This window comes from Microtus ochrogaster, linkage group LG1 (assembly GCF_000317375.1).
Source record: "Microtus ochrogaster isolate Prairie Vole_2 linkage group LG1, MicOch1.0, whole genome shotgun sequence".
NCBI lineage: Eukaryota > Metazoa > Chordata > Mammalia > Rodentia > Cricetidae > Microtus > Microtus ochrogaster.
The window spans coordinates 54,085,824-54,113,362 of NC_022027.1; the positions used below are offsets into that span (position 1 = coordinate 54,085,824).

The 27,539-nt window shown below is 43.2% G+C and overlaps 3 protein-coding genes across 4 annotated transcripts in view; 1 reads left to right on the forward strand and 2 right to left on the reverse strand.

The window, feature by feature from the left end:
- The window catches only part of Nudt9 (nudix hydrolase 9), a 21,597-nt gene extending 11,782 nt beyond the window's left edge, over positions 1-9,815 (forward strand). For both annotated transcript variants that reach the window (XM_013350912.2, XM_005359584.2), the window contains exons 5-8: positions 619-730; positions 4,166-4,312; positions 5,976-6,060; positions 9,369-9,815. In XM_013350912.2, the coding sequence (XP_013206366.1) occupies positions 619-730; positions 4,166-4,312; positions 5,976-6,060; positions 9,369-9,547 (523 nt within the window). In that variant the 3' untranslated portion in view covers positions 9,548-9,815. The remainder of the gene's footprint in view (positions 1-618; positions 731-4,165; positions 4,313-5,975; positions 6,061-9,368) is intronic.
- A 1,225-nt stretch (positions 9,816-11,040) lies between these two features.
- On the reverse strand, positions 11,041-20,236 carry LOC113457493 (B1-hordein-like). Its single transcript, XM_026784987.1, has 10 exons — positions 19,539-20,236; positions 17,904-17,936; positions 17,746-17,817; positions 17,173-17,211; positions 16,482-16,520; positions 15,263-15,289; positions 13,308-13,337; positions 13,217-13,228; positions 12,467-12,500; positions 11,041-11,352 (listed from the first exon to the last, which is right to left on the reverse strand). The coding sequence occupies exons 1-9, from the start codon at positions 19,593-19,595 to the stop codon at positions 12,495-12,497; spliced, it is 315 nt and encodes a 104-aa protein (XP_026640788.1). The 5' UTR covers positions 19,596-20,236; the 3' UTR covers positions 11,041-11,352; positions 12,467-12,494.
- A 1,538-nt stretch (positions 20,237-21,774) lies between these two features.
- Sparcl1 (SPARC like 1) overlaps positions 21,775-27,539 on the reverse strand; it is a 30,968-nt gene continuing 25,203 nt past the window's right edge. The window contains exons 9-11 of the mRNA XM_005359586.3: positions 26,553-26,701; positions 25,814-25,962; positions 21,775-22,225 (exon numbers count right to left, since the gene is read on the reverse strand). Coding sequence (XP_005359643.1) covers positions 22,197-22,225; positions 25,814-25,962; positions 26,553-26,701 — 327 coding nt within the window. The 3' untranslated portion in view covers positions 21,775-22,196. The remainder of the gene's footprint in view (positions 22,226-25,813; positions 25,963-26,552; positions 26,702-27,539) is intronic.

Here is a 27,539-nt window from a genome sequence, read left to right on the forward strand (position 1 = left end):
GAGCTGTTGAGTCTGAGCTCACTTCCTCTTCCTCCCAGCATTCTGTTCTGTTTACTCCTCCCACCTATGTTTTAACCTATGAGGGCCAGCCAAGCAGTTTCTTTATTTTTTTAACCAGTGACCTTCCTCCATCAGTTCTGGACCGGCCATTCCCTAACCATGTAATTTAATTCAAGACATAATAGGATGGAGCTCCCCCCCCCCATAGTCTAAAGATGCCATAAAGATTGAAAAGTACTATTTTACAGTCTGCTAAAACTACTGGTAGCCTGGTTTTTTGATATCCAGGGTGAAGTGATCAATAGAAGTATTGCCAGGTCTTTTTTTATCATTTCATGCAACACATTTGAAAACCTTTCCTTCAAGTTATGTTCTGCTTTTAAATGTTTTTTTTTTGACAGACTTTAAGTAGTAAGAATTATATATAATCTAAATTCTTCTTAAAAAGAATACAACATCCTTGTGTGAAGTAAACTTCCTAAATATAGCATTTTTCTAATAAAGACAGTCTTTTAAACTGGTGGTTTTGGATAAATAAGTACTTTGTTATATAGAGAACATCTTTATGGTGTTGGCACAGGTGTGAGCTGGAACCTTATCTTCTGTTCCTGTTCACAGGTGGAAAAGAGATGACAGTGGCAATAAAATCACACATCCTGTTTCCGGGAAATGCATCTTACAGTTTGTTGCAATAAAGAGGAAAGACTGTGGAGAGTGGGCAATCCCAGGGGTAAGCACGGCCCTACCATCTGCTGATGCTATCACTGTTCGTTGCTGAGCTCGCTCACTGTGAAGCTCCTGTGCGAGGAGGCTGCCCCTTGATGCCCCACCACAGTCCTCACCATAGAGTTTAGAATGCTGCAAGCTTTTTGGATTCAAGTACAATTGTAGTGTCTTTGGAAAGAACATGAACTTTTGGCTAGATAGAGGCTCATGTTCTGCTCTGTGCGCTGGCTGGCTGGCTGCTGGGTGATGGAGTCCGGGCTTTTATCATTACAATGAAGGTAGGCCCCATTTACCTTGGAGAGATAGCCAGTGAGTATTTGACATATGGGTAGCACTCATCACTTAAGGTCTATCTCAGTCCCCTACTTGAAACTCAGTTATATATTGTTGGAGGGAGATTGCTTGTTCTTTCTGACTGCCCGACTAGCTTAGACCTGAAAAAATCACACAGAAGCTGTATTAATTAAAACACTGCTTGGCCCATTAGCTCTAGCTTTTTATTGGCTAAGTCTTATATTAATTTAACCCAATTCTATTAATCTGTATATTACCTCATGGCTGTGGCTTGCCAGGTAAAGAACCAAGCATCTATCTCTATTGGCTTTATGGCTTTTCTCTGACTCCACCCTTCTTTCTCCCAGCATTCAGCCTAGCTTTCCCTGCCTACCTAAGTTCTGCCTTGCTATAGGTCCAAAGCAGTTTCTTTATTCATTAATGGTAATCACAGCACAGAGAGGGGACTCCCGCATTACTTCCCCTTTTCTAATTAAATAAAAAGGAAGGTTTTAACTTTAACATAGTAAAATTACATAATAACAAAACAGGTATCAAACAAGAATTACAGTTACAATATTTATATCTATTCTATCTTTTATCATAACTAAGGAAAACTATAACTATAATATTACCTAAGTAAACAGGAAGTACATTGTAAGCAACTTCCAAAATTCTAGAATTGACAGCGACATCTTGCTACCTGGACGGACACTCAAAGTTCTTCTGTACCATTGGGGCATCCATCTTCAGCCTACAGTCCCATAGTATCCAGAAGACTTTTCCATGAAGCAGGAAATCTCAAAGACACTTCTGCCTATATTGGCAGTTTTAGTCACTTTCTTCTGTGTCCTGAAGAATGTCTTGCAGACTCTTTTATGAAGCAGGGACCCCAAAGGATCGTCTCACCTTTAAGCAAGTTTAGCTGTCATTTCTCTGTGGGTCCTGAATGTCCAGTTCATTAAGCAGTCCAGGCAAGAGCAGTTTCTTGCCCAAATGGCTACCAACGCCGTAAGGAGCCTCTTCGATGCCCATCTTTCTCTTGAAGTAATTGGTGCTGCCAAGAGCAGATGTGTCTCACTGTCAAAAGTCCTAAGTTATTAAAACATTTTAATTGCCACATTCTGTAGTCTTTGAAAGATTTGAAGAATGCCTGTCTAACTGAAATATATCTCTATACATCTAGAAAATCTAACTAACATGACTACAAGCTTGACTATTATAGATGAGTATCTATTAACTTATATTTCTTCATTATACATTACATTTTTTTTTTCTTTTTCGAGACAGGGTTTCTCTGTGGCTTTGGAGCCTGTCCTGGAACTAGCTCTGTAGACCAGGTTGGTTTCGAACTCACAGAGATCCACCCGCCTCTGCCTCCCGAGTGCTGGGATTAAAGGCGTGCGCCACCATCGCCCGGCAACATTACATTTTTAAATGAACTACACAAACACAATACCTTAATCAAGATCAAAAATATATATCCATATAACAAAATTGACTTTAAATTTGTATCAATAAACCAAGATCCATACCAGTGCAAATTATTCACATCTATATCATATCCCCCTTTAAATATAAACAAACATTTATAGGCAATATTTGGGAATATGGACATAGTTTTCTTCATACTGCTTCCTGCTGATTGTTGGGCATAGTCATTTTTGGGGGGTGTTCACAGCAACCTTCAGGGGGTCTTGTTCCATCAATCCACACCAGTCTGGAAGCAACCCACAGGCTCTCATCCTTTGTGGAAACAAGAGAAGAACCTCTTTTCCAAGGCATCATATCCTTAGACCCAAATTTGGAAGTGGCTTACCAGGTAAAGATCCCAGCGTCTGTCTCCAGTGGCTTCTTGGCTTCTCTCTGACTGCGACCTTCTTCCTCCCAGCATTCAGCCTAGCTTTCCCTGCCTACCTAAGTTCTGCCTTGCTATAGGTCCAAACAGTTTCTTTATTCATTAATGGTAATCACAGCACAGAGAGGGGACTCCCACATCAATATACATTTAGTATTTCTTACTGAATTCATATAATTTTTAAACATAATAAGAAGATAACCACTTGTTACAAACTTTTCCTTAAAGTTCATATCACCATCAGGAAGAGTGTACTTATAGCCCATATTGACTTTGTGCCGTATTTGAAGATACATATATCATATGCGTGGTAGAGGCTTTATAGTTTGTCTTATTGTGAGATAGAGGTAGTCTGAGGGAAGATGAGTTTTTATGAATATACTGCAGTCAGTAAGAATATGTCTTTCTTTGAGGTGTAAAAGTGGAATGGAATTACAGACCATAGTGCTGGTCCAAGCTTACTGATCTGTGTGTACCAGACCACTCATGCTGAATGCAATGACACAAGAATGATCCGTGTGTACCAGACCACTCATGCTGAATGCAGTGATACAAGAATGAGTTCATCATAGGGCATTACATTTTTATTGTCATTTGAAATTTGGTCAAGGAAGCCACTGTTGTTATTGATACATTTCCTTAATCACTCTCTGCCTTTGTCAGTTAATATTGTAGGCATTGGGATATAACAGAGCGATATATACATTACAGTCCTGTGGGAAAGGCAGTCAATGTAGTAAGATGAAAAAGTTAAACGTATTTTGTCAGTAGATGATACAAGAAAAACTAAGGCAGGAAGGACAGGAAGTCAAAAGGGGTTGAGAGATTGTAATTTTAGCTACAGCTAGAAAAGGCCTTTGGGGAAGGTGACATTTAAAGGGTGTAATGAAGCAAATTTTAGTTTCTATGGAGAAACAAACATTGGAGTTTGCAGCAGCTCTCAGATGCAGTGTTGCTGGTGTCTTCTGAGGAAGCCATCATGGCTGGATGGATCAGACAGTACAGGCAGAACCATTGTGCTGTTTTCTTGCCTCCAGGCCTTCCTTGTAGTTTGGGTTTAGATAGTACCAAGAAATGAATTTGCCTGGCAGAGTTTGCTGTAACCTCACCCTGGACCATTGCTGTGGCCGGTGTGTGCGTCGCCTCTCTTGGGTGCTTCTGCTGGGAACAGATGGTTTAAGAAGCTCTTGTTACAGAGGGGTGGGGATAACCATTGTGGGCAAAGACAGTAATACTTGTTTATTGTACCAGTCAGTGAATTCGGTTGAATGAACCAAAGCTTTCTACTTCTTTAAACTGTGCCCTTAGGGTATGGTAGACCCTGGAGAGAAGATCAGTGCCACACTGAAAAGGGAGTTCGGTGAGGAGGCCCTCAACTCTTTGCAGAAGTCCAGTGCTGAGAAGAGAGAGATCGAGGAGAAGCTGCACACACTCTTCAGCCAGGAGCATCTCGTGGTAAGGGGCCCCAGGGAGGGAGGCTCTGCCAAGGGCTGTGGCCTGACGGCAGGGAACTTGGGGTCTGCTCACAAAGCAGATTTTCCTTAATGTTTCTATCCTGGCTTTAGCTCATTTGATCATTTACTGCGTTTTTTCCCTCTAATTTTTCTTCAGCAGAGGATTGAACTTGTGTGACAAAAAAAAGCTCTTTTCTAACACACCGGGAAGTCAGTAAACAGATCCAGCTTGTTGTGAAAGGCCATTTACATCTTAGACTTGTTTTTTACAAGGTGTTTTTTTTGGGGGGTGGGAGTGGGGGTTGCTGTTTAAGTTTTATGCCTATATTTATTATCTATATACTCTGTTATTCAAAGAAAATATTCACAGAAAGCCTTTGGGCATCAATAATTGGGATCTCTTTATTTTTTCTTTTTGTTAGGGTTGTAACATGTAGCTCTGGTTGGTTCAGTATTTGCTATGTAACCTGGGCTATCTTTGGATTTGTGTGTGTGTGTGTGTGTGTGTGTGTGTGTGTGTGTGTGTGTGTGTGTGTGTAAGGTTGGGGGAGAGAAGACTTAGGTCTGGTTCTTCAGGTGCCATTTACTTTGCATTGGTTTAGGTCCATCTTACTGGTTAGGTCCGGCTGACAGGTCAGAAGCCCCAGGCTCCAGGGATCCACGGGTCTCCTGTGTTTTCCAGCATTCACCTTACTGACTGAGCCCTCTTCAGCCCTGGGCTGGCTTCTTAATTTTCTTCCTTGGCCTCGCAAGAGGAATTTCTGTTTGTTATGTATGCTGTCTGTTATGTATGTATGTATTTCTTTTTGTTATGTAGCTGTTTGTTATGTATGTATGTATGTATTGCTGTCTGTTATGTATGTATGTATTTCTGTCTGTTATGTATGTATGTATGTATGTATTGCTGTCTGTTATGTCTGTATGTATTTCTGTCTGTTATGTATGTATTGCTATCTGTATGTATGTATGTATTTCTGTCTGTTATGTATGTATGTATTGCTATCTGTTATGTATGTATGTATTTCTGTCTGTTATGTATGTATGTATGTATTTCTGTCTGTTATGTATGCTGTCTGTTATGTATGTATGCATTTCTGTCTGTTATGTATGCTGTCTGGCTCATTTACCCACATTGTGTTGATAGCTAGAACTAAATTTTTTCTTTTATTGGTAAGCTTTAAATTTCAATTTTCAGATTTCTCTCTGTTTCCTAGGTTTATCATATTCTTCAGCATATGAAACTATAATCACAGAAATTGTTAAAACAGAAAATACTTACACTATGGACATGGCCCAAGTTGACTGTCTCAGTTTCCCCTTGGTGCTGTTGAGTCCGGGGTTCCAGCATACAAAGCGTATTCTACCACTACGCTCATCCCCAGCCCACTCAGATTCTGTGATACTGAGATTCTGTGAATTCCACAGCTGCCACAAAAGAGAATATTGTCCCCTTAGGAATATAAAAAGTCTATGAAGCCATGATAAAGATTCTATGCTATTTACATTTCTTTGTAATCATTTTGGGGATAAAATCTATATCATTGTGTACAATCTTATGTGCTTTAAAGTGTCCAGTTCAGCAGTGTTAAGTGTGTGTCAATTAACTGCTCTCCCACTCACTCCTGTCTCAGCCTAGACTATTGTCTCTCTGTCCCCCTGCATAGATATATAAGGGGTATGTTGACGATCCTCGGAACACTGATAATGCGTGGATGGAGACAGAAGCTGTGAACTACCACGACGAAACAGGTGATTCTAATCTTAAATGTGTCCATTGACTAGAGTTGAGGCCAGCTGAAGCCAAGATGTCTCCTAGGACGTCATTACAACTAGTATCTCAGCTATTTAAACTGTTAACTGTTGAGTTTAGGGTTGTGTGTATCTGCGAGTGAAGCTGTTAGTATTAAAAGAGCTCTGAGAACAAAGCCTGTGAAGTTTGTCCGCAGTGACTAAATATCCTTAATCTGTCGATGGCAGTGGGGTTAGAGTTACAGGCTAACATAATGCGATTTAAAGCCAGCAACTGTTTACTACATTTATTAAGCTTTAATTAAATTTGTCTAAACAAAAGCAAAAGCAATTGAGAATTTGGGCAGGGCAGTTTGGCATGAGGTAAGAAATGGCATTTACATTTACCCTGTGTGGTGTGCCGCCCTGGTGCTGCGGCCTCAGGTGCTGTGCGTCTGTAATAAGCATGTGTTGCTGAGCAAGGGCGTTTCCTCATCTGTAGGTCTTGGGACTTAGAGACAGTTTGTAACTACAGAAGAGAAGGGAACCTGCTGTTTCAGAGTCACTTACTGTCTTTATACATCTGCTGGCTCCTCGGAACATCCTTCCTTGCTAAGCTGAGTGGTGTTTTAAGCATTTGGCCTTCATTTAAGGAGTAATTAAATGAGGCTGTATTGAGAGAACTCCGTGTTCTGGCTCTTTGCTGAGCTGCCTGATCTTATGCTAATCACTTGTCCCTGGACCAGAGGCATAGATGTGGGAGGTCTCCTTTCACTCAGCTTGTTCTTGGCCTTGGGGAAACTCCAGCACCACATCCTTTCTCTATGCAGCAATTCTGCCTAGAATTTAGAAGCCGCATGCGAATGGAGTTTAGATAGGGTTTCTACAGTTTAACTGCACACAACTCATTATTTATTTGCAAGGGTAAAAAAAAAAAATGACCTTTTCTCCAAAGACTGAAGGTAGATTTTTTACCTGATGGGTGATTGATCTTTCTCTGTAAAAAGAAAACTCTTTGCCCATAAACTCCAAGTCTTTGGCTCTCTCTTTTACCTATTTAGATTGGCTGTGGTTTATCTAACAAAAGGAATTAAGGGTAGACCTGTGGGCACTAGGCCTGTCTCCACTCTTCCTCAGACCTTTGGGCATCTTAGAGACTTCTGGTAAGGTGGTCTAAGCTGTGCTGTTCTCTTGGTTGAATCCTTTACTGCTAATATAATTGTGCATAGAGGCAGTAAACTATATGCCCCAGGCTGGCCGCTCTTCCCCTTCCCTGCCATGAAGGGATTTTCTACCCTCAGGGCTGGCAATGTGGATTTGAGAGCTGTTTGTTTTCAGGTCAGTTTTCTTCTCACTAGAGGTGGCTGCTGACATCTGCATGCATTTAAATATTAATCAGGTGACCAGAGGAGTGAAAGAAAGTCTAGATATTGTTAGTTCAGATAAAACAGCGTGCCAGAGGACTGTACTGCGCTATTAGGACACTTTAAATCTGTGAGTCCTAACCTTCCCAATGCTACGGCCCTTTAATGCACTTCCTTGTGTCGTGGTGATCCCCAAGCATAAAATTATTTTTGTTGCTACTTCATAGCTGTAATTTTGCTCCTCTTATGAGTTGTAACATAAACATCTGTGTTTTCTGTGAAAGGGGTCGCAACCTCAGGTTGAGGATCTCTACTTCAGCTTCATGGCAGCTGTGTGTCTCTCACTCAATGTAGAGCTGGGATGCTGCTGCCTGCTCTTAGAGCCATGGCCAGAGCATTGTTTTCTTAAGAAGGACTTCTGTTGTCTAACTGTACTGGTGATTTACATAGGTAAAATAATTGAAACTTAGAGAATAGATGATGTAAAGAAGAAAATATAAACCACCACCTTCAGTTACCAGTTTGCCGTAGCTTCCTCCAAACTTTGTGCACCTTCACAAATACACAGATCAAAGGTGTTTCCGCTGCTTGGAGTGTCACGTAAAAGAATATTGTGGCCACTTGATGGCAACAAATGTGGGCTGGCCTCACATAGCCCAGGCTGTCCTGAGCTCAGTATATAGCTTAGGCTGGCCATGATCTCTTGGGCAATCTTCCTGCCTGTGACTCCCAAATACTGGGATTTCAGTCATGGACTACCTACTGTGTTACGTTTAGTGACGGTGGTCGTCCATTGTTTATCATTTTTTTCATCTGTATCACACAGGTGGAAAGTTTGATCCGGTCCATTTTTAAGAATGAGATATGGTGCAGGGTACAGCAGTTAAGAGCACTGGCCGCTCTTCCAGAGGACCTGGGTTCAACTCGCAGTGCCGTCATTGTGACTCATGTGTCTGTAACTACAGTTCAGGGTGCCGGTGCCCCCTTCTGGCCTCATATGGTGCACAGACAGTCATGCAGACAAAACACTCATGCGCATAGAAAGAAATAAAAATTAAAGAACATAGTATATAATACTAAATGTCTATATACATACATAAAACATGCACATATGTTGCCTTAAATAGATTACTCTCAATGTCCTCTGGATCATTGTTTTTGAGACAGAGTCTCATTACATAACCCAGGCTGACTGAGCTGTTGGCAGACTCCTGCCTCAGTTCTCTGCGGTGCTCAGGGTACTGCAGTAGGCCATCACACCTTGTTTAATGTAACAGTCTGGTCCTTTAGGTGTTCTGAAAGTTATAATCAAAATCATCTCTCTAGGGAGAGTTCGTCTTTAACACACTGGGTAATAATCAATATGATCTCCCCAGGGAGAGTTCGTCTTTAACACACTGGGTAATAATCAATATGATCTCCCCAGGGAGAGTTCGTCTTTAACACACTGGGTAATAATCAATATGATCTCCCCAGGGAGAGCTTGTCTTTAACACACTGGGTAAACATTGACAGCTTATCCTGTAGGAAGAGCATTTGCATCTCTAACAGTGATGGCATTTCTATATGTGTAATACAGTTATAGATACATTGTATTCTAGTTTCCAATTTGGCATCTAATTATATAACTTAAAACAACAAAATGAGTTATAGATTTGCTTTTTAGGTTTTTTATATTTAACTCTATAATCCTTTTGGAATCTGTTTTTGAAAAGGCTTTCATATAGTGTGGCATCTCTCTTCCTCTCAAAGAAATAGTCTTTAAAGAGAAAAATTTTCAACTAATATTTAATCAGTTAAAATTTAGAATTTTTGGAATATTCTGGTTTTTAATCCTTTGGCTACCTAGTAACAAAGATTTAATCTTATTTTTAGTAAGACAATTTGAGGTTACAGAATTACATTTAAAAAAAAAGCAGAATAAGCAAATTTTCTTTCTTTTGGTGTTGCTTCTTTGCAACCCAGGGGAGACCATGGACAAGCTCACCCTGGAGGCCGGAGATGATGCGGGGAAGGTGAAGTGGGTAGACATCAGCGACCAGCTCAAGCTCTATGCCAGCCACTCTCAGTTCATCAAACTCGTGGCTGAGAAACGAGATGCGCACTGGAGCGAGGACCCTGCCACTGACAGCCACGGACCGTAGCTTTTCCCCAGAGACCACCTGGGAGCACTGCAGACCGCAGGGTCGCAGCACTCACACGCCACAAAAGACACTCGGAAATGTTTGCAACTCGGTAAAGTGAGTGAACCCAGGGAAGTAGAACTCTGAATTTTAAACTTTCTTCTCAGAGGATTAGAGATCAACAGATTTTGTATGTATGAACAAAAAAGCATGTCCGAACAAAACTTAAATAACAAATGTTCTCTGAAGAATTGTAAATAAAATAAAAATAAAACCCAGCTGCTGGTGACTTGTGTTTCTAGTTCTTATTTTTAGCTTTCCCCTCTGCCCTTGAGCTGAGTGATCCTTCTGAACTAGACTTCTTTTGGAGGGCGCCACTTCACATGTGCTGTTAATGCCTGACTTGATTTCCTTTAAACCGTTGGCTTTGTTTTTGTTTTGTTTCTTGTGCGTGCAGTGCCCAAGGAGGACAGAAGAGGGCGTTGGCTCCCCAGAACCTAGATTTACATGTGGTTTTGAGCCTCCATGTGTGTGCTGGGAATGAAACCCCTGTCCTGGAAGAGCAACCAATACTCTTAACTGCTCAGCCATCTCTCCAGCCCGAGTTGCCAGTATTACAATGGCATTGCAGTTATTGCATATTCTCTCTCTCTCTCTCTCTCTCTCTCTCTCTCTCTCTCTCTCTCTCTCTCTATTTTGAGGCAAAGTCTTATTGATCTTTGGTCAAAGATCAAAGTCGGTGAATAGACATTCCTATTCTCCTTTTTAGAATATTTAAATTTTAAAAGTATGCCCAGGTGAATTAGTGATTCCTAGAACTGTCACTTTACAGTGACTGCTTCTGACAAAGATTCCTAGAGCTGTCACTTTACAGTGACTGCTTCTGACAAAGATTCCTAGAGCTGTCACTTTACAGTGACTGCTTTTGACAAAGATTCCTAGAGCTGTCACTTTACAGTGACTGCTTCTGACAAAGAATAGACATAGAAAGGAATTGTTCAGGTTAGCAGGGAGCCTTTGTGAGTTCAGGTGGCTTTGTGGATAATATTAAGGATTGAAGGAGCTTCTTTGAGAGGTGCCTGCTAATATTACAATGCCTGATGGAGGGGAGAATGTGTTGGTGGGGTCCCTCAGAAAGAAGGGGAAGTAATGCCATCTGACCACAGTGAGCCAGGTGTCACCCGCTGGCCAAGGCTGTCCTCTGGCATGTTCAGTTAGCCTGAATGAGAGGCCTATGCTTGCTGGATTCCATTTGGATTCCAGCGGGACCTCTGAAGACTCCGGCGTACGGAAGTGGGGTGTGGTAGTTTTGTCTTGAGATTTGAGAATAAGGGTCACTCCAGCCAGAGGGAAGGACAAAGGGGGTGGGGTATATGCCAGGGCCCTGCATGGTAGACAGCTGGGCTGAGCTGGTCGCAGCCTTTGCAGCCCGCTGAAGTCTGCTGAGGAGCTCTGAGACCTGGATTTCAAGGTAAATCCAGAAACGCCTGGCCCTCAGGTGTGTCACAGGCACTTGGACCCGATGAAGATGGGTGCTCAGGAGGCACTGGGTGAAGCCGGCTTGGAGAGAACGCCATTTCCCAGCACCGAGACTGAGCTCCTTTCTAAGACTCTCGAGAAGCTTTGAGCAGCCATAAAACATGTGCACTGAAAGCCACACAGATGTTTTAGTGACAATTTTATTTAGAGCAGATGGTCTGTAGATAATAGATTTCGCTGTGCTGTTTGAAGTTTCACAGAACTTTCTTCAGAGTATTCAAGATGGTAAGACTGTTCCAAGCTGCAGATAACTTAGAACGGGTAACCTGGACAAAACTCAGCACCACCTGCAATAGAGAAGACATTCAAACCACTGGCTTCCGGCCTTCCTGTCAGGAGTGTCTGCTTGTGGTCACCAGTGGTCCCCCACAGTCCACTGGTGGTCCCCCTGTTCTTGCTCATGTCTGAGGTCACTGGTGGTCCCTGTTCTTGCTCATGTCTGCTCACGGTTATGAGCCTGCGTTTGGGGTGAAGTTTTTCTCTCTAGGAGACCTTAGTAGCATCAGTAGGGATGCTAGATAGTGCCGAGTATTGCTCCATCCTCAGGTGTTTTACAGATGAAGCAGCTGGCGTTTGGAAAGATTGCTCAAGACTTTCTCCCCCAAGGGACGGAGCTGAGATTCGATCCCAGTCTCCCTAGCCCCAGAGTGTGCTCTTTGTCAGCTGTGTTTCCTACCCGAGTTCTGACCCTGAGGTGTTCCTAAAGGAGGCAGTCAGTCCTGTGGACTGTGTGTAGTGGTGTAGATCCCTTACAACAGCTGGGCCTACGTGAACCACGTATTGCGTGCTTTTTAAAGGCTTTGTCTGGTCAAATTGAATTCAAATTCAACTGATGAAATTGTGCACAGCTGTGGGCCAAAGACAGTCTATTTCAGGGTTTCTTAACTGAGGATGATGGCCTCAGTCAGTACGTGCCTGACACAGGCACTCTTGAGTTTTTGAAAACATTCAGACATAAATATTTATCCTAATTTTACTTAATGTCATAGTTATCTTGAAAGTTTAAAGTGTGGTAGATAAAGAAGGAATTTGAAAACTCCAGCTATTTTTCAAGACATCTTGGGGTTAAAATGATTAGTTTTAATATATCCAGAACTTCTGTGATGCATATTCTAAGACATTTCTGGAGTTTTTCTAAATACATTTATGTTTTATTGCAGGTGGCACCAGGACCTTACACATGCCAGGCAAGAACTCTTCCCACTGAGCCACACCCCAGCCCGCTTAAAACACAGTTGGACTACATCCTTTGAGAAACATTCCCTTGGCAGTTTAGATGCTCTTCTGAATTCTTGCCCTTTCCGTGGCATTCATTTATTCACACAGACATTGTCTGTGGTAATAAAACCCTTACAATAAACTACATACCAGGTCATGGCCGACTTCTGGGGATTTACTCACCATGTGTGACTTCAGCTGTAACCGAGAATTATTTCTGTTGAAATAGCCAGCACAGTTATAGTTAATACGCGAGACATCGTCAGGGTTCCTCCTTCGCCTCCACCCGCCTCTCCCGTTTCGTGGTTATTTTGTTGATGTGTTAATAGTTGTGTGATTGGGGGATTGGCATAGAAAATCCTGTGCTTTGATTATCGGTACATGCTGAAAAACTGTGATCTTCCTGTAACATATTGCAGCTTATTTCTCCCACATGGGGAGTGGTGGGCTGATGGAGGGAGGTCCTCACAGTGGTAAAGAAAATACTAGTAATATCCCAGGGCAGCAAAACTTATTGCATGGAAGGCTAGTGGGTGAAAAGCCAATTTTCCCCCCTCAAAATTGGGGTTGAAAATTGCCTTGAGGACAGGACAGAGCTACCTTTGGTCATTTTACAAAAGGCTTTTCTCATTTGGTTACTCTGAGTTGCCCATTAGACAGAAATCCAAGGTAAAGTACAATTATTTGAAAGTTCGTGGCTTAATGTTGTATTGATTTCTATAACCTTAAATTTGTGAACCCCCCCTTGTGTATCTGTCAGGATACTCACTGAAGGAGACGCAGGAACTCTGATCTAAAGGTCTGGGAACTGAATTCATAATGCCCGTGGGTTGTAACTGACTCTGATTCTGTCTTATGCTTTTGTAGCTTAGAAGAAAGTCTCTCTTACCTGACATTGGATGTCACTTAGTATAATCAGAAATAGAATCTTACCCCAAGGAAGCCCTGAAAATAAGGAAAGAAAAGAATTAAATACCAGCATCAGTTCCCTAGTGAGTTTGTGGTTTATAAAAAACCGATTTACCTGCAGTTGGTTCAAAATCGAAGCGATTAGCTGCAAAGAAGCGAAGGAGAGAACCGTCAGTGGGGTTTGCCTGCCCTCCGGTTTCTATTTGCCCTCGTCCACGCGTTAGGTAAAGTGTTTTGTACATAAATGCTTCCTTGAAAATGATATTTTATGTAAGATTTTCAAATGAAGATATTTAAATTTATTCAATTTACATAGGTACTTCTCTCCACTTTCTAACTATCTACTGTATTTCAAAGTTAGAAAGTCAAAGAAGCAAGTGACGGTTTTGTCGTGGATATGAGCGTCTGTTGAATGATCTCCTTTGGCACAGCTATGAATGTGTGTTTTGTCTTGAGGGTTTGCTTGCACAACTGTTTCGCTAGAAATGGGCTGCTTAAAACTCAGCAGCTTGTTCAAGAAACTGACTTGGTGGAAGTGGTGAATCCCTCTTTAAGGCTCTTGTCCCAGAGCATAAGAAACTGACTTGGTGGAAATGGTGAACCCCTCTTTAAGCCTCCTGCCCCAGAGCCTGTAGGAATAGTGAAGCCAACTGAGTGGACACTGGCCAGCTTCAGTGGTTCTTATGCATGAACAGCACTCTGGGTAGTGAGTGTTGGAAGAGGGCAAGAAAGGGGGAGAAGGGAGAGCGAGAGAGGAAAAGTGTGTGTGTGGGGGGGGGGTTCTGAGTAGACACTGTCATTGGCTAGGTAAGGCAGTTCTGTAAGATTGGTTAGATGTTTTAAGAAGGCCTCTGGTAATTTTGAACAAATCAGATTGTCTGAGGAGAAGATACCCCAGAAGTCTGGCAGGGTCCGTATTTTCCGTGCTGGAGGACAACTAATCCACAAAACTGGTCCAGCTCTGCAAGTGAGATCAAGACCTGTTTCTCATCCCTGGCTGCTCCGTGCTTCTGTGGCCATGCTTGCCTGGGAAGGAGCCCTGCTGAGTTCATAATCACCGGTAATCACCCTGAAGGCTCCCTGAAGCACACTTAGCAAGTGTGCTTGGCGTTTATAGATTTGCTCTCTGGGAATGGGCTGTGATGTTTAAACAGGGTGCTGTGGGAAGAGTACCAGTTGCCTGAACTGAAATTGGCTTTAGGCTTCCCGGTATGTTTAAGTGATCTTCAGGATGACTTGAACCAGTTTCTATTTTATCTCTCATACAAACTATTCTGGCCCAGCTTTCTGACCCTTAAAAGAATACTGCATGTCTGTTTCTAAGACACTATTAATTTTGAAAATGTTTTATTAACAGCTTCTAAAAGAGTAACATGCATTTTCTTCATTGTGAAACATGCTCCTATTTCAGAAATGTGTGTCTTTCAGATAGAGAAATGGAACTTTGTAGTTTTTTCTTTTGTGATTCTATTCAAAGCATTCCTCTGACATGCTTTGATCTATGGTACTTACTAACCAATAAACAGTTTGTTTATCAGCTCAGTCATGTGCAGTTGATTAAAAAACATCTTTTGGACCTGACATGGTGGTATACACCTTTATACCAGCACTGCGGAGGCAGAGGCAGAGGCAGGTGGATTGCTGTGAATTTGAGGCCAGCCTGGTCTACATGGTGAGTTCCAGGCCAAGTAGAGAGACACTGCTTCAAAAACAAACAGCCCTCTTCAGGGGTTTAGATGTGGGAATGTTCCACGTGGTATGTGTTTGTGGCAACTCACTAGTAATGGAATCTAATCTCCTAAAATGCTTTATTCTGTCCCTCTCTCCTGCATTCTCGCTCATCAAATGTGTCAATCATAGAAGGCGTGGTCTTGTCACTTTCTAGTGCAGTGAATTGAACCAAAGGAAAGAGTTCTTCCATGTGCCTGGTTGTATTTGGGTTAAACAGGCGTCCTTACCTTGTGTCAGATGAACTGAGTGAGCCCAGTGGGAACAAATAGCTCATTTTGTTTGGTATTAGGGGCTACATTCTTAGGTTCCTGATAGATCAACATAGCAAAATATACTTACCGTTATAAGTTGATTAGGTGTCAGAACCTTGAATAGAAGAAACAAAATAATCCAAGAATTATAATTTAGCATTTCAACTTTGAGTTACAACTTCAAGTTAGCCTGGTAAATGGAAACATATTTTTAAAGCCCTGAGCATTTCTAAAATTCTATCATTAAATCCTTACCTCTGAGAGTTTACAAACCCTCCTGTACCCTTTTCCAAACCATCTCTGGGAATGGGCACTGTACAGTTTGCTTTGTGGGCTCAGCATGGTAGGGAGGGCAGAATCTCTCATGCGTGTGCATTGCATTATACTTAGGAGAAGCTCCATGAAAAACAGCCAATGGCTATTCCTCACAAGTTCAATAGTGTTTAAAGATTGGATTACAGCCAATGGCTATTCCTCACAAGTTCAATAGTGTTTAAAGATTGAGTTACAGCCAGTGGTTATTTCTCACAAGTTCAATAGTGTTTAAAGACTGAGTTAAAGCCAATAGCTTTTCCTCACAAGTTCAATAGTGTTTAAAGATTGAGTTACAGCCAATGGCTATTCCTCACAAGTTCAATAGTGTTTAAAGATTGAATAACCACAGTGTAATAAAGACAGATTTTTTTCTTTTTGGTTCATAGCTGAATATATCATCTTACAAATAACTATCACTACTTCAGGAAAACCTTGTTAAAAATACAAGGTAAGGCCGGGCGGTGGTGGTGCACGCCTTTAATCCCAGCACTCGGGAGGCGGAGGCAGAAGCAGGCGGATCTCTGCGAGTTCTAGGCCAGCCTGGTCTATAAGAGCTAGTTCCAGGACAGGCTCCAAAGCCACAGAGAAACCCTGTCTCGAAAAACTAAAAAAAAAGAAAAAAATACAAGGTAAACCACCACCCCTTTGGTACTCTTCTCGCCTCACCCTTACCTAGAGCGCTAGGACACGCTACGTTCAGTAAGGCCGCATCCCTGTAAGTGTAAGTGCAGCAACCTCCAAGTGAGAAGAGCGTTCGAACCCTCCCTGCCCCATCCCCTCCAGAGGCTCAGACAGCCAGCGCTTCTGCCTCCTCAGGCTGTTCTCCAGTTAGTGCTGCTGGCCCCTGTTCCCTCCATGTGGTCACAGCTTGGCTTAGGCACTTCAGCCTTCAGGGATATGTGGGATTGTACATCCCATTCTTTAAATCAAACAAAACAAGTTTTAATTAGTCAAGTAGATATCTTCTTAAAGGAAGTTTTAAATATATTTACCTGATTTGGATCAAAAGGGAAGGGAATCGGAATTGGAATCTACAAAAAGAAAAAAAAAAAGGTGAACTGTGAGTAAACCAGGCCAGGTCCGTTTTCCTCTGCTGTTTTCTGTTCTTCATTCACGCAGCACCGTTTTAGCCTTCTGTGTGTGCTGAGAGTCTTAGGCCTCGGGCCCAGGGTGCCAGTAAATAAGGCTACTGTCCTTCGGGAACTCTGGATTTGATATACTATTTTCCTTTTAGGAGCTATAATTATTTTGATTAATTAAACACGGTGTCTAAGGTTCTGTTGAAGGTTCTTGCAACCCCACCAATTTCTCTACCAGAGTCCACTCTGCTCGTTTTTGAACCCAGGCGCCCTCTGCTGGCCGGGGGAGCTTCCACGTCACAGACTAAGGATTTCTTTTTGTTGCTCAGGACCTGTCTTTGGGGAGTGTTTGACTGACAGCCCACCAGTGTTGCCTTTGTGTCTGGGAGCATGTATCAAAAGGACCCGTCATGCACTTAGTATTTCTCCAGCCCTCACTGAGACTAAAGTCCCAACTATTCAGAGACACTGAGGGCGTCAGCAAGAAGGTGAAAGTAATGTTTTGCTTTGACTTTTGAGAAAAAGTTATAGAAACCCGAGGAAACTTTTCAAGAAAAGTGAGCAACAACGTGATCTTCTTAAAGGAAGTTTTAAATATATTTACCTGATTCGGATCAAGAGGGAAGGGAAACGGGACTGGATTCTATAAAAAGAAGAAAAAAGGTGAACTGTGAGTGAACCAGGCCAGGTCCGTTTTCCTCTGCTGTTTTCTGTTCTTTATTCACGCAGCACCGTTTTAGCCTTCTGTGTGTGCTGAGAGTCTTAGGCCTCGGGCCCAGGGTGCCAGTAAATAAGGCTACTGTCCCTAGGGAACTCTGGATTTGATATACTATTTTCCTTTTAGGAGTTATAATTATTTTGATTAATTAAACACGGTGTCTAAGGTTCTGTTATAGAAACCTGAGGAAACTTTTCTTTTTAAGAAAAGCGAGCAACAACGTGATTTAGCAACAACCAAGAATGCTGTCACAGAGGCCGCTGTTCACAAAGCCCCCTTTGTGGTCAGCGCCGTCAGCACGAGCGCCCGTGGACCATGGGACTCCAGCTACAAGCCGTGCTGGGGGAAGACTGTGAACAACCGACAGTTTTTCTTTGAACGTGTCCTATGTCTGGGTCCGGAATGTTTGATAGCCACCATCCCAAATGATACTCTTGAGACTTCCCACACCTTGCTTACCAGAGGAGGAGCCTGGGGGAAGGGAAACTGAGGAAAGAAGGGCGGGATTTGTGGTGGGAGAAAGTTGAATCTCTGTGAAAGGAAACGCAGTGTGAATGGCTCTGACTGCAAACCACAGCTTTTAAACGATGAGCATCCGTTTGGAAGGTCAAGCTTACCTGTTCACTGGAGCTTCCTCCAGATTGGTCAAGCTTGGAAACAAGAAAAGCAACAAGGTAAAGTGGCTGGCGACCATATCTTATCCATGAAGACATTTTATTTTATATGAGAACAGCAAAAAAGCCTGCGAGCATCATGCCTGTCACCTCTGAAATACATTACATATTTAACAGGGAAATGCTGAATTAATCTTGGCCAGTGATTTAGAATGCCAAGCGCTTTTCAGCTTTAAAGTTACATCCAAAACATGTTTTCATTTCCTTTCCTGGGTCATCCACTGCATGGCCCGCAATGGTTTAGTTAGTGTCATTGCTGCTCTAGATTGGTTTTCAGGATGGAGACGTTCAAAGGAAGGGAGTTCGAGTGTCAAGTCTTGTAACCTCCCCACAACCTTTGAATGGTCTCCCATTCCTTTGAAAGCCCCCTTGTTGACAAATGTGCACGGATGCTTCACCGGTGCTGGGCACGGTCTATGACAGGTGTGGGGAGCCTGGTTGTAGTCCGTGCATAAGAAAAGGTCAAGCGGCTGGCGGTGTGGTATCACTGTGTTCTGTGTGTTCTAAGATGCTGTCAGAAAACATGTCATTATTTCACGGATCACCTGCAGAGCAATGGACGCGATGCATTGTCACCTGCAGAGCAATGGATGTGATGCATCGTCACACTGTGACCGAAACACATGCTCATTTCCAGAGACGCTAACGGGTGAAGAAAGCACATACTAAAACCAGTGAAATATATACGCTGCCACAGTCCCATCGGCATAGTGCTCCTAGAGAGACAAGCCGTGCGTCTTGTTTGGAACTTCAGACAGTAATGCTTGTCAGGGCTAGGAATGCACCTAGATGGAAGAGCATTTGCCTTGGTGTGGAACACCCTGGGTTTGGGCCTTAGCACTACCAAGAACACACTACATCAACAATTCTTGTTAATGTTGCAAGAATCGACTGTGACCCTAATGTAACAAACAGGCTGGTTATCCAGGTGTGCTGCACACAGGCATAGGTTGTTACTAAAATCTTGTTTTCCAAAATGATACAGTAAAGACATCCATGGATAATATTTTCATGAGCTACTGCACTCCTGCACTGTGTATTTCAGACGTAAGTTTTTAATATTAGCCTTTAAGCAGTTAGGTTCTAACCAGTGTGGGTAGTCTTAAATCTTCCTCTCTGTAAAACCAAGTCGTTCAGGCTGCAGTCTTGGTGTTGGGCATCTTTGAGAGGCACCTTTTAAGAGAACCCTGGATGATGCAAGGCAGGGCTATAAACGAGGCTCAATCCAACTACTAAATTTCCACCTGGGTCCCTGTAGAGAACTTGGTTTATATTGCCGAGTTTACTAAGAGCTTTCTATTGCAAGTGGGACTATATGTGTTTTGGAACCACTTTTAATCATTTATACACTCTGGGGTTGTTCAAACTCAGCTGACAGGGAAAGCATGAGTTCGTTCCTTGCCCAAGGTCAGCATCTAGCTAAGGTCTCCAGAAGCAGACCCTTACACCCAGGAAGGTTCCTGATCTCATTGCGCTCACAGACTCCTCTTTCCTCTTCTGTGAAGATGTGGGATGCTTCCTAGCCCAGAAATATGAAGCCTCAGTGCTGATTGAAGGAGCGGCTGAGGAAGTACTCACAGGGATGGGCTGAGCAGTGGCGGCGCTCAGCAGGGCGGCCAGGAGGAAAACCTTCATTCTGAAGGGAGAGTCTGAAGTGAGGGACGTCCTGTTTCCACAGTGAACAGACAGTTTAGGTGGACATGCTGTCAGTAGTCAGGCTAAATCTTGCCTCCAGATTCACATTCTTTTTTAAAGCTTGAAAAACTTTTAAAAGCTTCAAGTACCTTTATACCAGTCATTCTCTGGCTTGTTATATTACCTCTCAGACCCCCACTTCCTTACACCTCAGCCATTCTGCCTTTGAAGTGACTCAAGATTGCCATCTCTGTACATAGATCTCTTGTTTTTAATGTTACAGTGGGGAAGTGATCGGTTAAATGGAGAGAATGCTTTTACAGAATAAAGCTCCTGCCTGCAGGAGACTGAGCAGCCCACATGCCCTGGATGCTGTCCTTGATAATTACAGTTCTTTAGAAAGGAAGCTCTATGAGAAAAATTTGCAAGGCATAATGGGCTGATTAGAATAAGCACAATGTGAATAATTCAGTAAAGCAACTCAGCATGATCTGCTCCGCCCTGCGGGCGAACCTTCATGCTAGTGAGGTCACGCTTGCGTTTTAAACTACGTCATTGTCCTATGGTCTCTGGCAGCATATTTTTATGAAGACGTGTCCCCAACATTTGGGGCAGATTCCATCTGTCAGCTACTGCAATATACTGAAACTCAGCACTGGCTGAGTTTCTATCACTTTGCCTGAACACGGATTTCTTTTCATCTTCTCTGTTTCATATTTTTCCTTTGTGAATTTTCTAGATTCACACTCTAAAACTTCTTTCTTATTTTGATAAGTGGACATAGTAAAAATCATTGAACTTCCCAACCCAAGACTGTCCCACTTACTTTGAGCAGTATAAATTATATTGCTTTAATTACCTGTACTTCCAATGGTCCTCAGAGCGGCAGATCCGGGAAGCGGTGTGGCCTGACATCCCTCCACTTGGCTGGTATTTAAGCTGCGGTGCTATTGCCTGCATGATCACGGGCAATATGACTCACACACTCAAGGCTAACCTGAGCAGTTGGCTTCAGACCTGGACTCCGGTTTCTAGATGATCACAGTTATCGAGATCGGCTTAAAGACTGATTCTGAGAAGACAGCTTCATGGCCTTGGTGGAACCAGAGCGATTCTCTAAGGCAACCAACTCGTCATTAGCAACTGACCACTAAAAAGGTGAAAGTCCTTCTGTGATCTGTCTCCTGGGATCCTTAGACCCAGGGTAAGATTTGAACATCTCCATTCTTAGGATTTTCATTTTGAAATGAAAATTATTTTCAATAATTTTTAGTAAATGTTTAGATGGCATCCTTAATATTAAAATCAGTTTTCCTTATTTTAAAGTATTTTTTTTTTTACAAAGTTGCCTGAGAGTAAAATAAATTGCAGGTCTAATTGACACCTGCTAGTATAATTATAAAATGTGGTTTCTAAAATTTAGCTTCTAAAAATTAGTTTCTAATTAGGACATTTCAGTATATATAAACGTATTCTGAAGTTTAGAATAATTTCTAAAATTAACTTCCTATTTGATGAAAATAAACAATTAGATTTTGGTTGGTCAAATTGCACTTAATTATCTAGAATGGATATGGTTTAATGTGGTTTTAGTTAAGGAGCAAGAGACTTATTGACCTCATGAAAATAAAAACAAGATAATTGTATTGATAGCTGCTATTTCAGTAGAAAACTACATAACCTTCTGTTTCTTTCAAATATTATAAAGTGGAACACAATGGCTGCCAGAAACTTTTGGTGCCTCCCTTCAGACGCTGGAAAACAGTGTGGTGTCGTTTATACTTTTGTGCCCCAGTTTTTAGTGTTGCAGAAAAGCCCAAAAATCTTTCTAAGACACAGTCAGGCCCTAGGAGTGCTGCTGTCTGATGGCCCCCGCGGCTCATCATCTGTCTCCTTCTCTGCCACGTACACGTGCTACTGCGCAGAAGTGGGAAGTGGCTGGCTATAGCCACGTAGAGTCGCAGTTGAATTCAACACCCCCCACTGGAACTTACATAAGGACAAAGGATACTCATGATTAGTTTGTAGCAATTTGTCTGCTATGGAAAACATCTCAGTCTTGTCTTTAAATGCGCTTTTTATTTCGAGCAGGAAGCAAGCATTGTTTAACAGAAGCCCTGGGTTGGTCTTTTACTTTTAATTGTTTAAATAAATAACTGGAAATAAACTTGTGCAGACATTTGAGGGCTTACAGATCCTTTATTAGACATTAAGATGCTGAACATGAGGCATGTTAACCACAAAAGAGCAAATTCCCGCGTCCTTAACATGCATAAGGTGTATGGACAATACAAACACATTTTCATGTTTTATAATTGCCAATTATAAAAGTAGACATTACTGTGAGTTAAACTGTTCCCAGGCAGTGCAGTCCTCTGTAGACATTGACCCTACTTAATGTTACAGTTTATTTCCTAAGGTAATGTTAAAGCCCGGCACATGTGCATATCACCATCAGACAGTTACTATCATTGTATTCTCTTACATGCAAACAAACATTTTGCTAAATATGAATCTATAGTGTCAGGGCTGCATGGATTCAGAGGTGGTTAAAGCAGAAGAAGAGGCTGATGGGAAGTTACGAGTCATTCAAATCTTCATTCAAAACAGGAGGTTTTCATCTATGTCTTCTGTAAAAATAAACAAGTAAATGAATGGGTAAGTAAATGAATAAATAGATGCACTCTTAGAAAGTCGCCTGGGAAGAGAAAGGCGGGCGAGAGTTGTGGATGTGCGGAACCATCCTCAGACGGCAGGGAGTGGTTCTCACGTAGTTTGAACGTTTGAAGCTGTCTCTAGGCTTCCAGAATCAGAGTCCCTGGGGCGGACAGCTATCACGTGGATGCCTAGGCAATGCTTCTGGAATTCTTTGTACCGCTGAGAACCACTAAAGGCAGGCAATGGGAGGAGCAGGCCAAGAAGCGCTGTGTAGGAGGGACACTAAGGTGCCATAGAAAGGGTAGGCGTCTCGGCGTAAGCGGCGCAGATCAGGTTTGGATGGCAGACGACACAGCCTCCTCTGCTGGCCACAAGACTGCTCTGGGTCAGGTAACCTTTCCAGGACTGCCTGGACACCCTATCTCTACATCAATGGACCCGTGACTGTCTTCTGCCTTTGGTCTTCCTTGCAGTGTGCATAGTCCCCTCCCTTAGTAGCACATTCTTTGACATGGACTTTCCTTCACTCCTTCCTTTTGGGGGGACTGCTCATTCTTCTTTCTGAACCCCTTCTCCAGTACGTGTTATCTACATGTGTGATGGCTTGGTGTTCAATCATAGACCTTTGCCCCATAACTTAATACAATTTTGTTGGCATAATAATTCTCTTCCTTAGCATTGATTAATTCCCTTATGCCCAGATCTCTCTTTTTCTCTTGGTGGGGATAAGCTCGGGCCCATGCATATTTGAGGTAAGAATTCTGCTACTGAATTATACCCAGAACTCTCTTCCACACTCTTTTGCAATTATGACTCATATGACTCATATCTTGAGCTAGGAATCGTATTTGTTTTGTCAGTGTTAACAATTCAGTGTGTCCAAGTGGGAGTTGTCATTGCCCCAAATTTGCTCCTGTTGTGTTTCCTGCCTCAGAGGAAAAGTGCCTCGAGCTACTTTGCCTGGCCCAAGGCAGAACGGGGACACTGCAGGCTTTCTCTGGATTCCCTCAGCTGTCTGCTCCCTCGCTCTGGGCCTGTTTACTTTCTTTTGCTGTTACCAGGCACTGCCCACTTATGCCCCAAACCTGCCTTATGAGTGTATGCTTCTATTTTAAGGTGTCTTGACCGCATTACTTATTTCCCCACAACCACTTCTGAGTCAGGTCTTATCTGCTCTTGGATTTACCACAGCATCCTCAGACGTTCTTAACTCGCTCTGCCACGTGACCACAGGACTCTCTGTTGATCACACCCCAACACCCCTGGAGTAAAGTCTTTAAAGGGCTCAGGAGACCCTGTGTGGGCTGACTTAACCCACTAGTTTCACTTGGAAACATTTTTTTTTTCTAAGAGTGATGTGAATAGATACAATAGATGGTGTATTGGTTGGGCTTTTGTCAGCCTGACACAGGGTGGAGCCACTGAGAAGGGACCTCAGTTGAGAAGATGCTCCCATCAGATTAGCCTGTAGACAAGCCTGTGGGGACCCGGCCCACTGTGAGTGGCGGACCCCTACCCCTGGCCAGGTAGTCCTGGGTTCTATAAGAAAGCAGGCTGAGAAAATCACAGGAGCAAGCCAGTAAGCAGCTCTCCCCCCACGGCCTCTGCATCAGCTCCTGCCTCCAGGCTCCTGCCCCCAGGCCCCTCCCCCGAGTCCCCTCAGTGATGACCATGGCTGGAGAGTTGTAAGATGAAATAGACCTTTTTTTCCCCCAAGTTGCTTTTGGTCGTGGTGTTGATCATATTAACTGACACCCTGACTGAGGCACATGGTGTCAGCATCACGAGGACCCTTCCACCACTTTTCTGAGCTTCTTTATCACCGCCAAAGAGGAGACTGACGGAGGGCAAGCGGCGCGCCTGCAGCTGGTAACGGCGGGGCTGTGCCCTTTAAGCATAGCTGGTTTAGATCACAAGCAGTTGAAATTCTGGGAAATGCTGGTCAAGTCTGTCTCCTCCTGTGCTCTTACTAGTGTTCACAGGGAAAAAAGTGCATTTATAAAGACATGGCATTCTTTCTTTGCCTTGCCCCGCGGTTTCCCAAAGTGATAACTTGTTTGCTTATTCTAAGGGAACATTTAATGACTGCCTTATTGGCTTAGTATGTGATAATTCTTTCCCAGCTTCAAAACAGTGTAACGCCAGCCAGACCACAGTGACAAACAGGGCCATTAGTAGCTTTGGAGTCACTGGGCTCTGACCCTTTCTTACCCCTCCCAGCGCAGAGCCTGAGCAGGCGGACTCTAGGAGAACCGCCAGACATTTGTAAAGGAAACAGAGAAGAAAAACTCTTTTTCCTTAAGTAAATGAATGACTTTAATTCAAATTTGCCTTTTTTTATATCAGGTCTTTAAAGTCCCAAGTCCTGTAAGAGAACAAAGGAAAATGGTCTGGCCCAGCTGAGCTCCTCACGTTGTTAACAGTGGGCTTCAGCTGCACTTGGGGATGCTCTGTCTTTTCAGCAGGAAGTTGAAAAGGCAGGTTTAACCATTTGGGGGATATATTTGAACTTGTATAAATACTCTGCTTGGAGAATAGATATTAGAAAGGAAATTGATTGTTTTTATACCAGTCTGGGTCTAATAGCTTGTTCATTTTTTGTCAGTACTAATAGAGTACAGTTTCCAAAATGGTTTCCCATGATCTCCCTTGGCCCGTGTTCCCCACATGAAAGCAGTGTTGTCCTGTGAGACCACCAGAACATGTCAGAAGGATGTGGACTTCAGCCTCGGGTTACTAAGGGTAGGTGGCACCATCTGGTGGGATTTTTACAAATAGTCAGGTGACTAGAAGCAGGTCCTGCAGTAACCTCTGCACCAGCTACCAGGTTGGTCCCATGACCCTAAGCCAGAACCACCCGGGAAAGTGATTCCCAGACTCCCAACCCTGGCAAACTGAGATGTTAGACTGCTAATTCAGGGGTGATTTGCTATGTTGTGCAGCAGCTCACGCAGGAGAGGAGCTGCTCAGAGAAACGGGCTCATCATTGGCTTTATTCCCAGAGGCCGGTTGAGAGCACCAGGGTCGGTCTTCTGCAGAGTGTGAAAGGACTCAGCCCCGACACTCTTGGATCTTGCTAATTCCAGCTCATTGTTCATGGACATGAAGAAGAATTTTAAGATGGAAGTCACACATACAACCTCTGGACTGTCTGTCTTTTCTTGTTGCTTGACTGTATGCTCATCTGTATGTATTTTTAGACATATCCATAAAGCATCTGATGTATGTGTGTGTGTGTGTACATGCATATGTGTACATGGAGGTCAGTCAGAAGATAACCTCAGTATTGTTACTTAGGCTTTGCTTTGTTTACATTGTTATTATTGTTGTTTTGAGACAATGTTTTTCTATATAGTCCTGGCTCTCCCTGTACTCACTGTGTAGAATGCACAGAGATATAGCTGTCTGTGCCTCCTGAGTTTCGTGATTAAAGGCCTGTGTGTGCGAACACACACACACACACACACACACACACACAGCTACAGTAGGATCTAGCTATTAAGCCACAAGACTCAGCATTTATCTGAGGAAGTAGACATTGTTCTTGACAATGAATTTACCTTCTTTAATCCCAAAGCAGTGGCCCCATTCCTTCAAGGTGATGTGCTTGTCCTTGTTGGGGTCACACTCCTCAAAGAAGCGTGTTATGCAGTGCTCCATGGGCACCAGGGAAGCTCGCAGAGGTGCAAGTTCAGAATGCGTCAGGATTCTGTAAGAGGACAACGACAACCCATTAACTGCCTGACTTGCCCGGGAGTCTTGAACACCAAGGGCATTTCCTTCTACAAGGTCACTGTGTATGCCAAGTGACTCAGTCATACACAGTGGAAAGCTGCGGGCAAGAACAAGTCGTGGCGCCTGAGACTCGTCTCTTTGCTGGGAATTGTGCATCATCTAACCCCAGTCTATATGAGCACCTGGAAGTCGGGCTTGTGAGAGCTGGCTCTCACTCACCGGCGAGCTTGGAATTGTCCCAGAGGTGGTACTTGACCCAAGTTGAGCCAATGAAATTACCTTGTGGATTTAGTTCCAGAATGAGAAGAGAAGGCATCTCTGTGGACAACCCAGAGACCTGGTTAATAAGGAAACTCAGTATGGTAGTTCAGAAGCTGCGCTAGTTAATAAGGAAACTCAGTATGGTAATTCAGAAGCTGCGCTGGTTCTCTCTGCCATTATTTTCTAAGTGATTTTTAATTAGATTCCTAACCACAGTGGTTTGTATTTAGTGTTTGAAAATGAAGCTGGAAACATTCCCCATGGTGTCTGGAGTGTCCTGGGGTGGGAGGCGAAGGATTCTACCTGTCTGTAGGATGCTGGTCCAGCTCATTAAACTGCCAGTGCACAGGATACACATACATGTGGTAGTTTTTCTTAAAGTCCCTCAAGAGAAGCTCGATGGGATGGTCTCCAGCCAGGAGCCTCTTTTCATCCAGATAAATTTTCTTGACCTGAGATTAAGAAGGCAGAAGGTTGTCAGAGTACCAGGAAAGTGTCTCAGAATTGTCACTTGTTACTTCTTACTTGAAGGGTAACTATATGACAGAGGAAAACCTGTCAAGGGTGTGAAGCCTGACCCAGATGAAATGGATTCTTATTAACTCAGCAGCCTCCTCTCCGTTTCCTTCCCCTCCTTTCCTTTCTTTTCCTTTCCTTTCCCTCCCTCCCTCCCATCCTTCCTCTTTCTTTTTTGTTTTAAAATGACTCCGTAAAATAAACTGTCAGGAGCTATTTTCCCAAAGATGATAGCAGGGACCATCGTCCTAAGGATGTTTGCAGAAAGCCCCACTATCTTGAGAGCTGTTTGCTGATGGAACCTGCCTCACGTCCCAACTATCTTGATAGCAGGGACCATTGTCCCAAGGATGTTTGCAGGGAGCCCCCACATCCCAACTACCTTGAGAGCTGTTTGTTAAGCGGAGCCACAAAAAGAATGTTACCGCTTACCAGGTGTGCTGACTAGTGACCTTTGCTGCTCCGGCAAAGCCCGCCACCCCAACCCAGGTTCCTCATCCAGGGGCTATATAAGCCGCTGCCACTACACTAATAAATGGAGGCTTTGACAAGAGAAATTTGCTTCGCCTCGTTCCTCTCTCTCGCCCATGTTCTTTCAGGTAGCACCCCTTCAGACCCTGGAATAACTGGACCTGCTGGATGGGTACAATAAACGTTCAGTTTATTGCCAGACAGTTCACACACATGAACTTACTTTTGTATAGTAATCTGTCTCCTTGCCTTGAATCTATAACACTTTTAGGTGGAAGTTTGATGTGTCCATCATGGTATCTC

What these genes read in the sequence shown, in the direction of transcription:
- LOC113457493 (XM_026784987.1), bottom strand. Translation starts at nt 19,595, where the DNA reads ATGAAGGTTTTCCTCCTGGCCGCCCTGCTGAGCGCCGCCACTGCTCAG. An exon ending in TCCCTCTTGATCCGAATCAG is followed by an intron (nt 16,521 to 17,172) that starts GTAAATATATTT and finishes TTCTTTTTGTAG; the next exon opens with ATTCCAATTCCGATTCCCTT. An exon ending in CACCTAATCAACTTATAACG is followed by an intron (nt 13,338 to 15,262) that starts GTAAGTATATTT and finishes GCTTCTTTGCAG; the next exon opens with CTAATCGCTTCGATTTTGAA.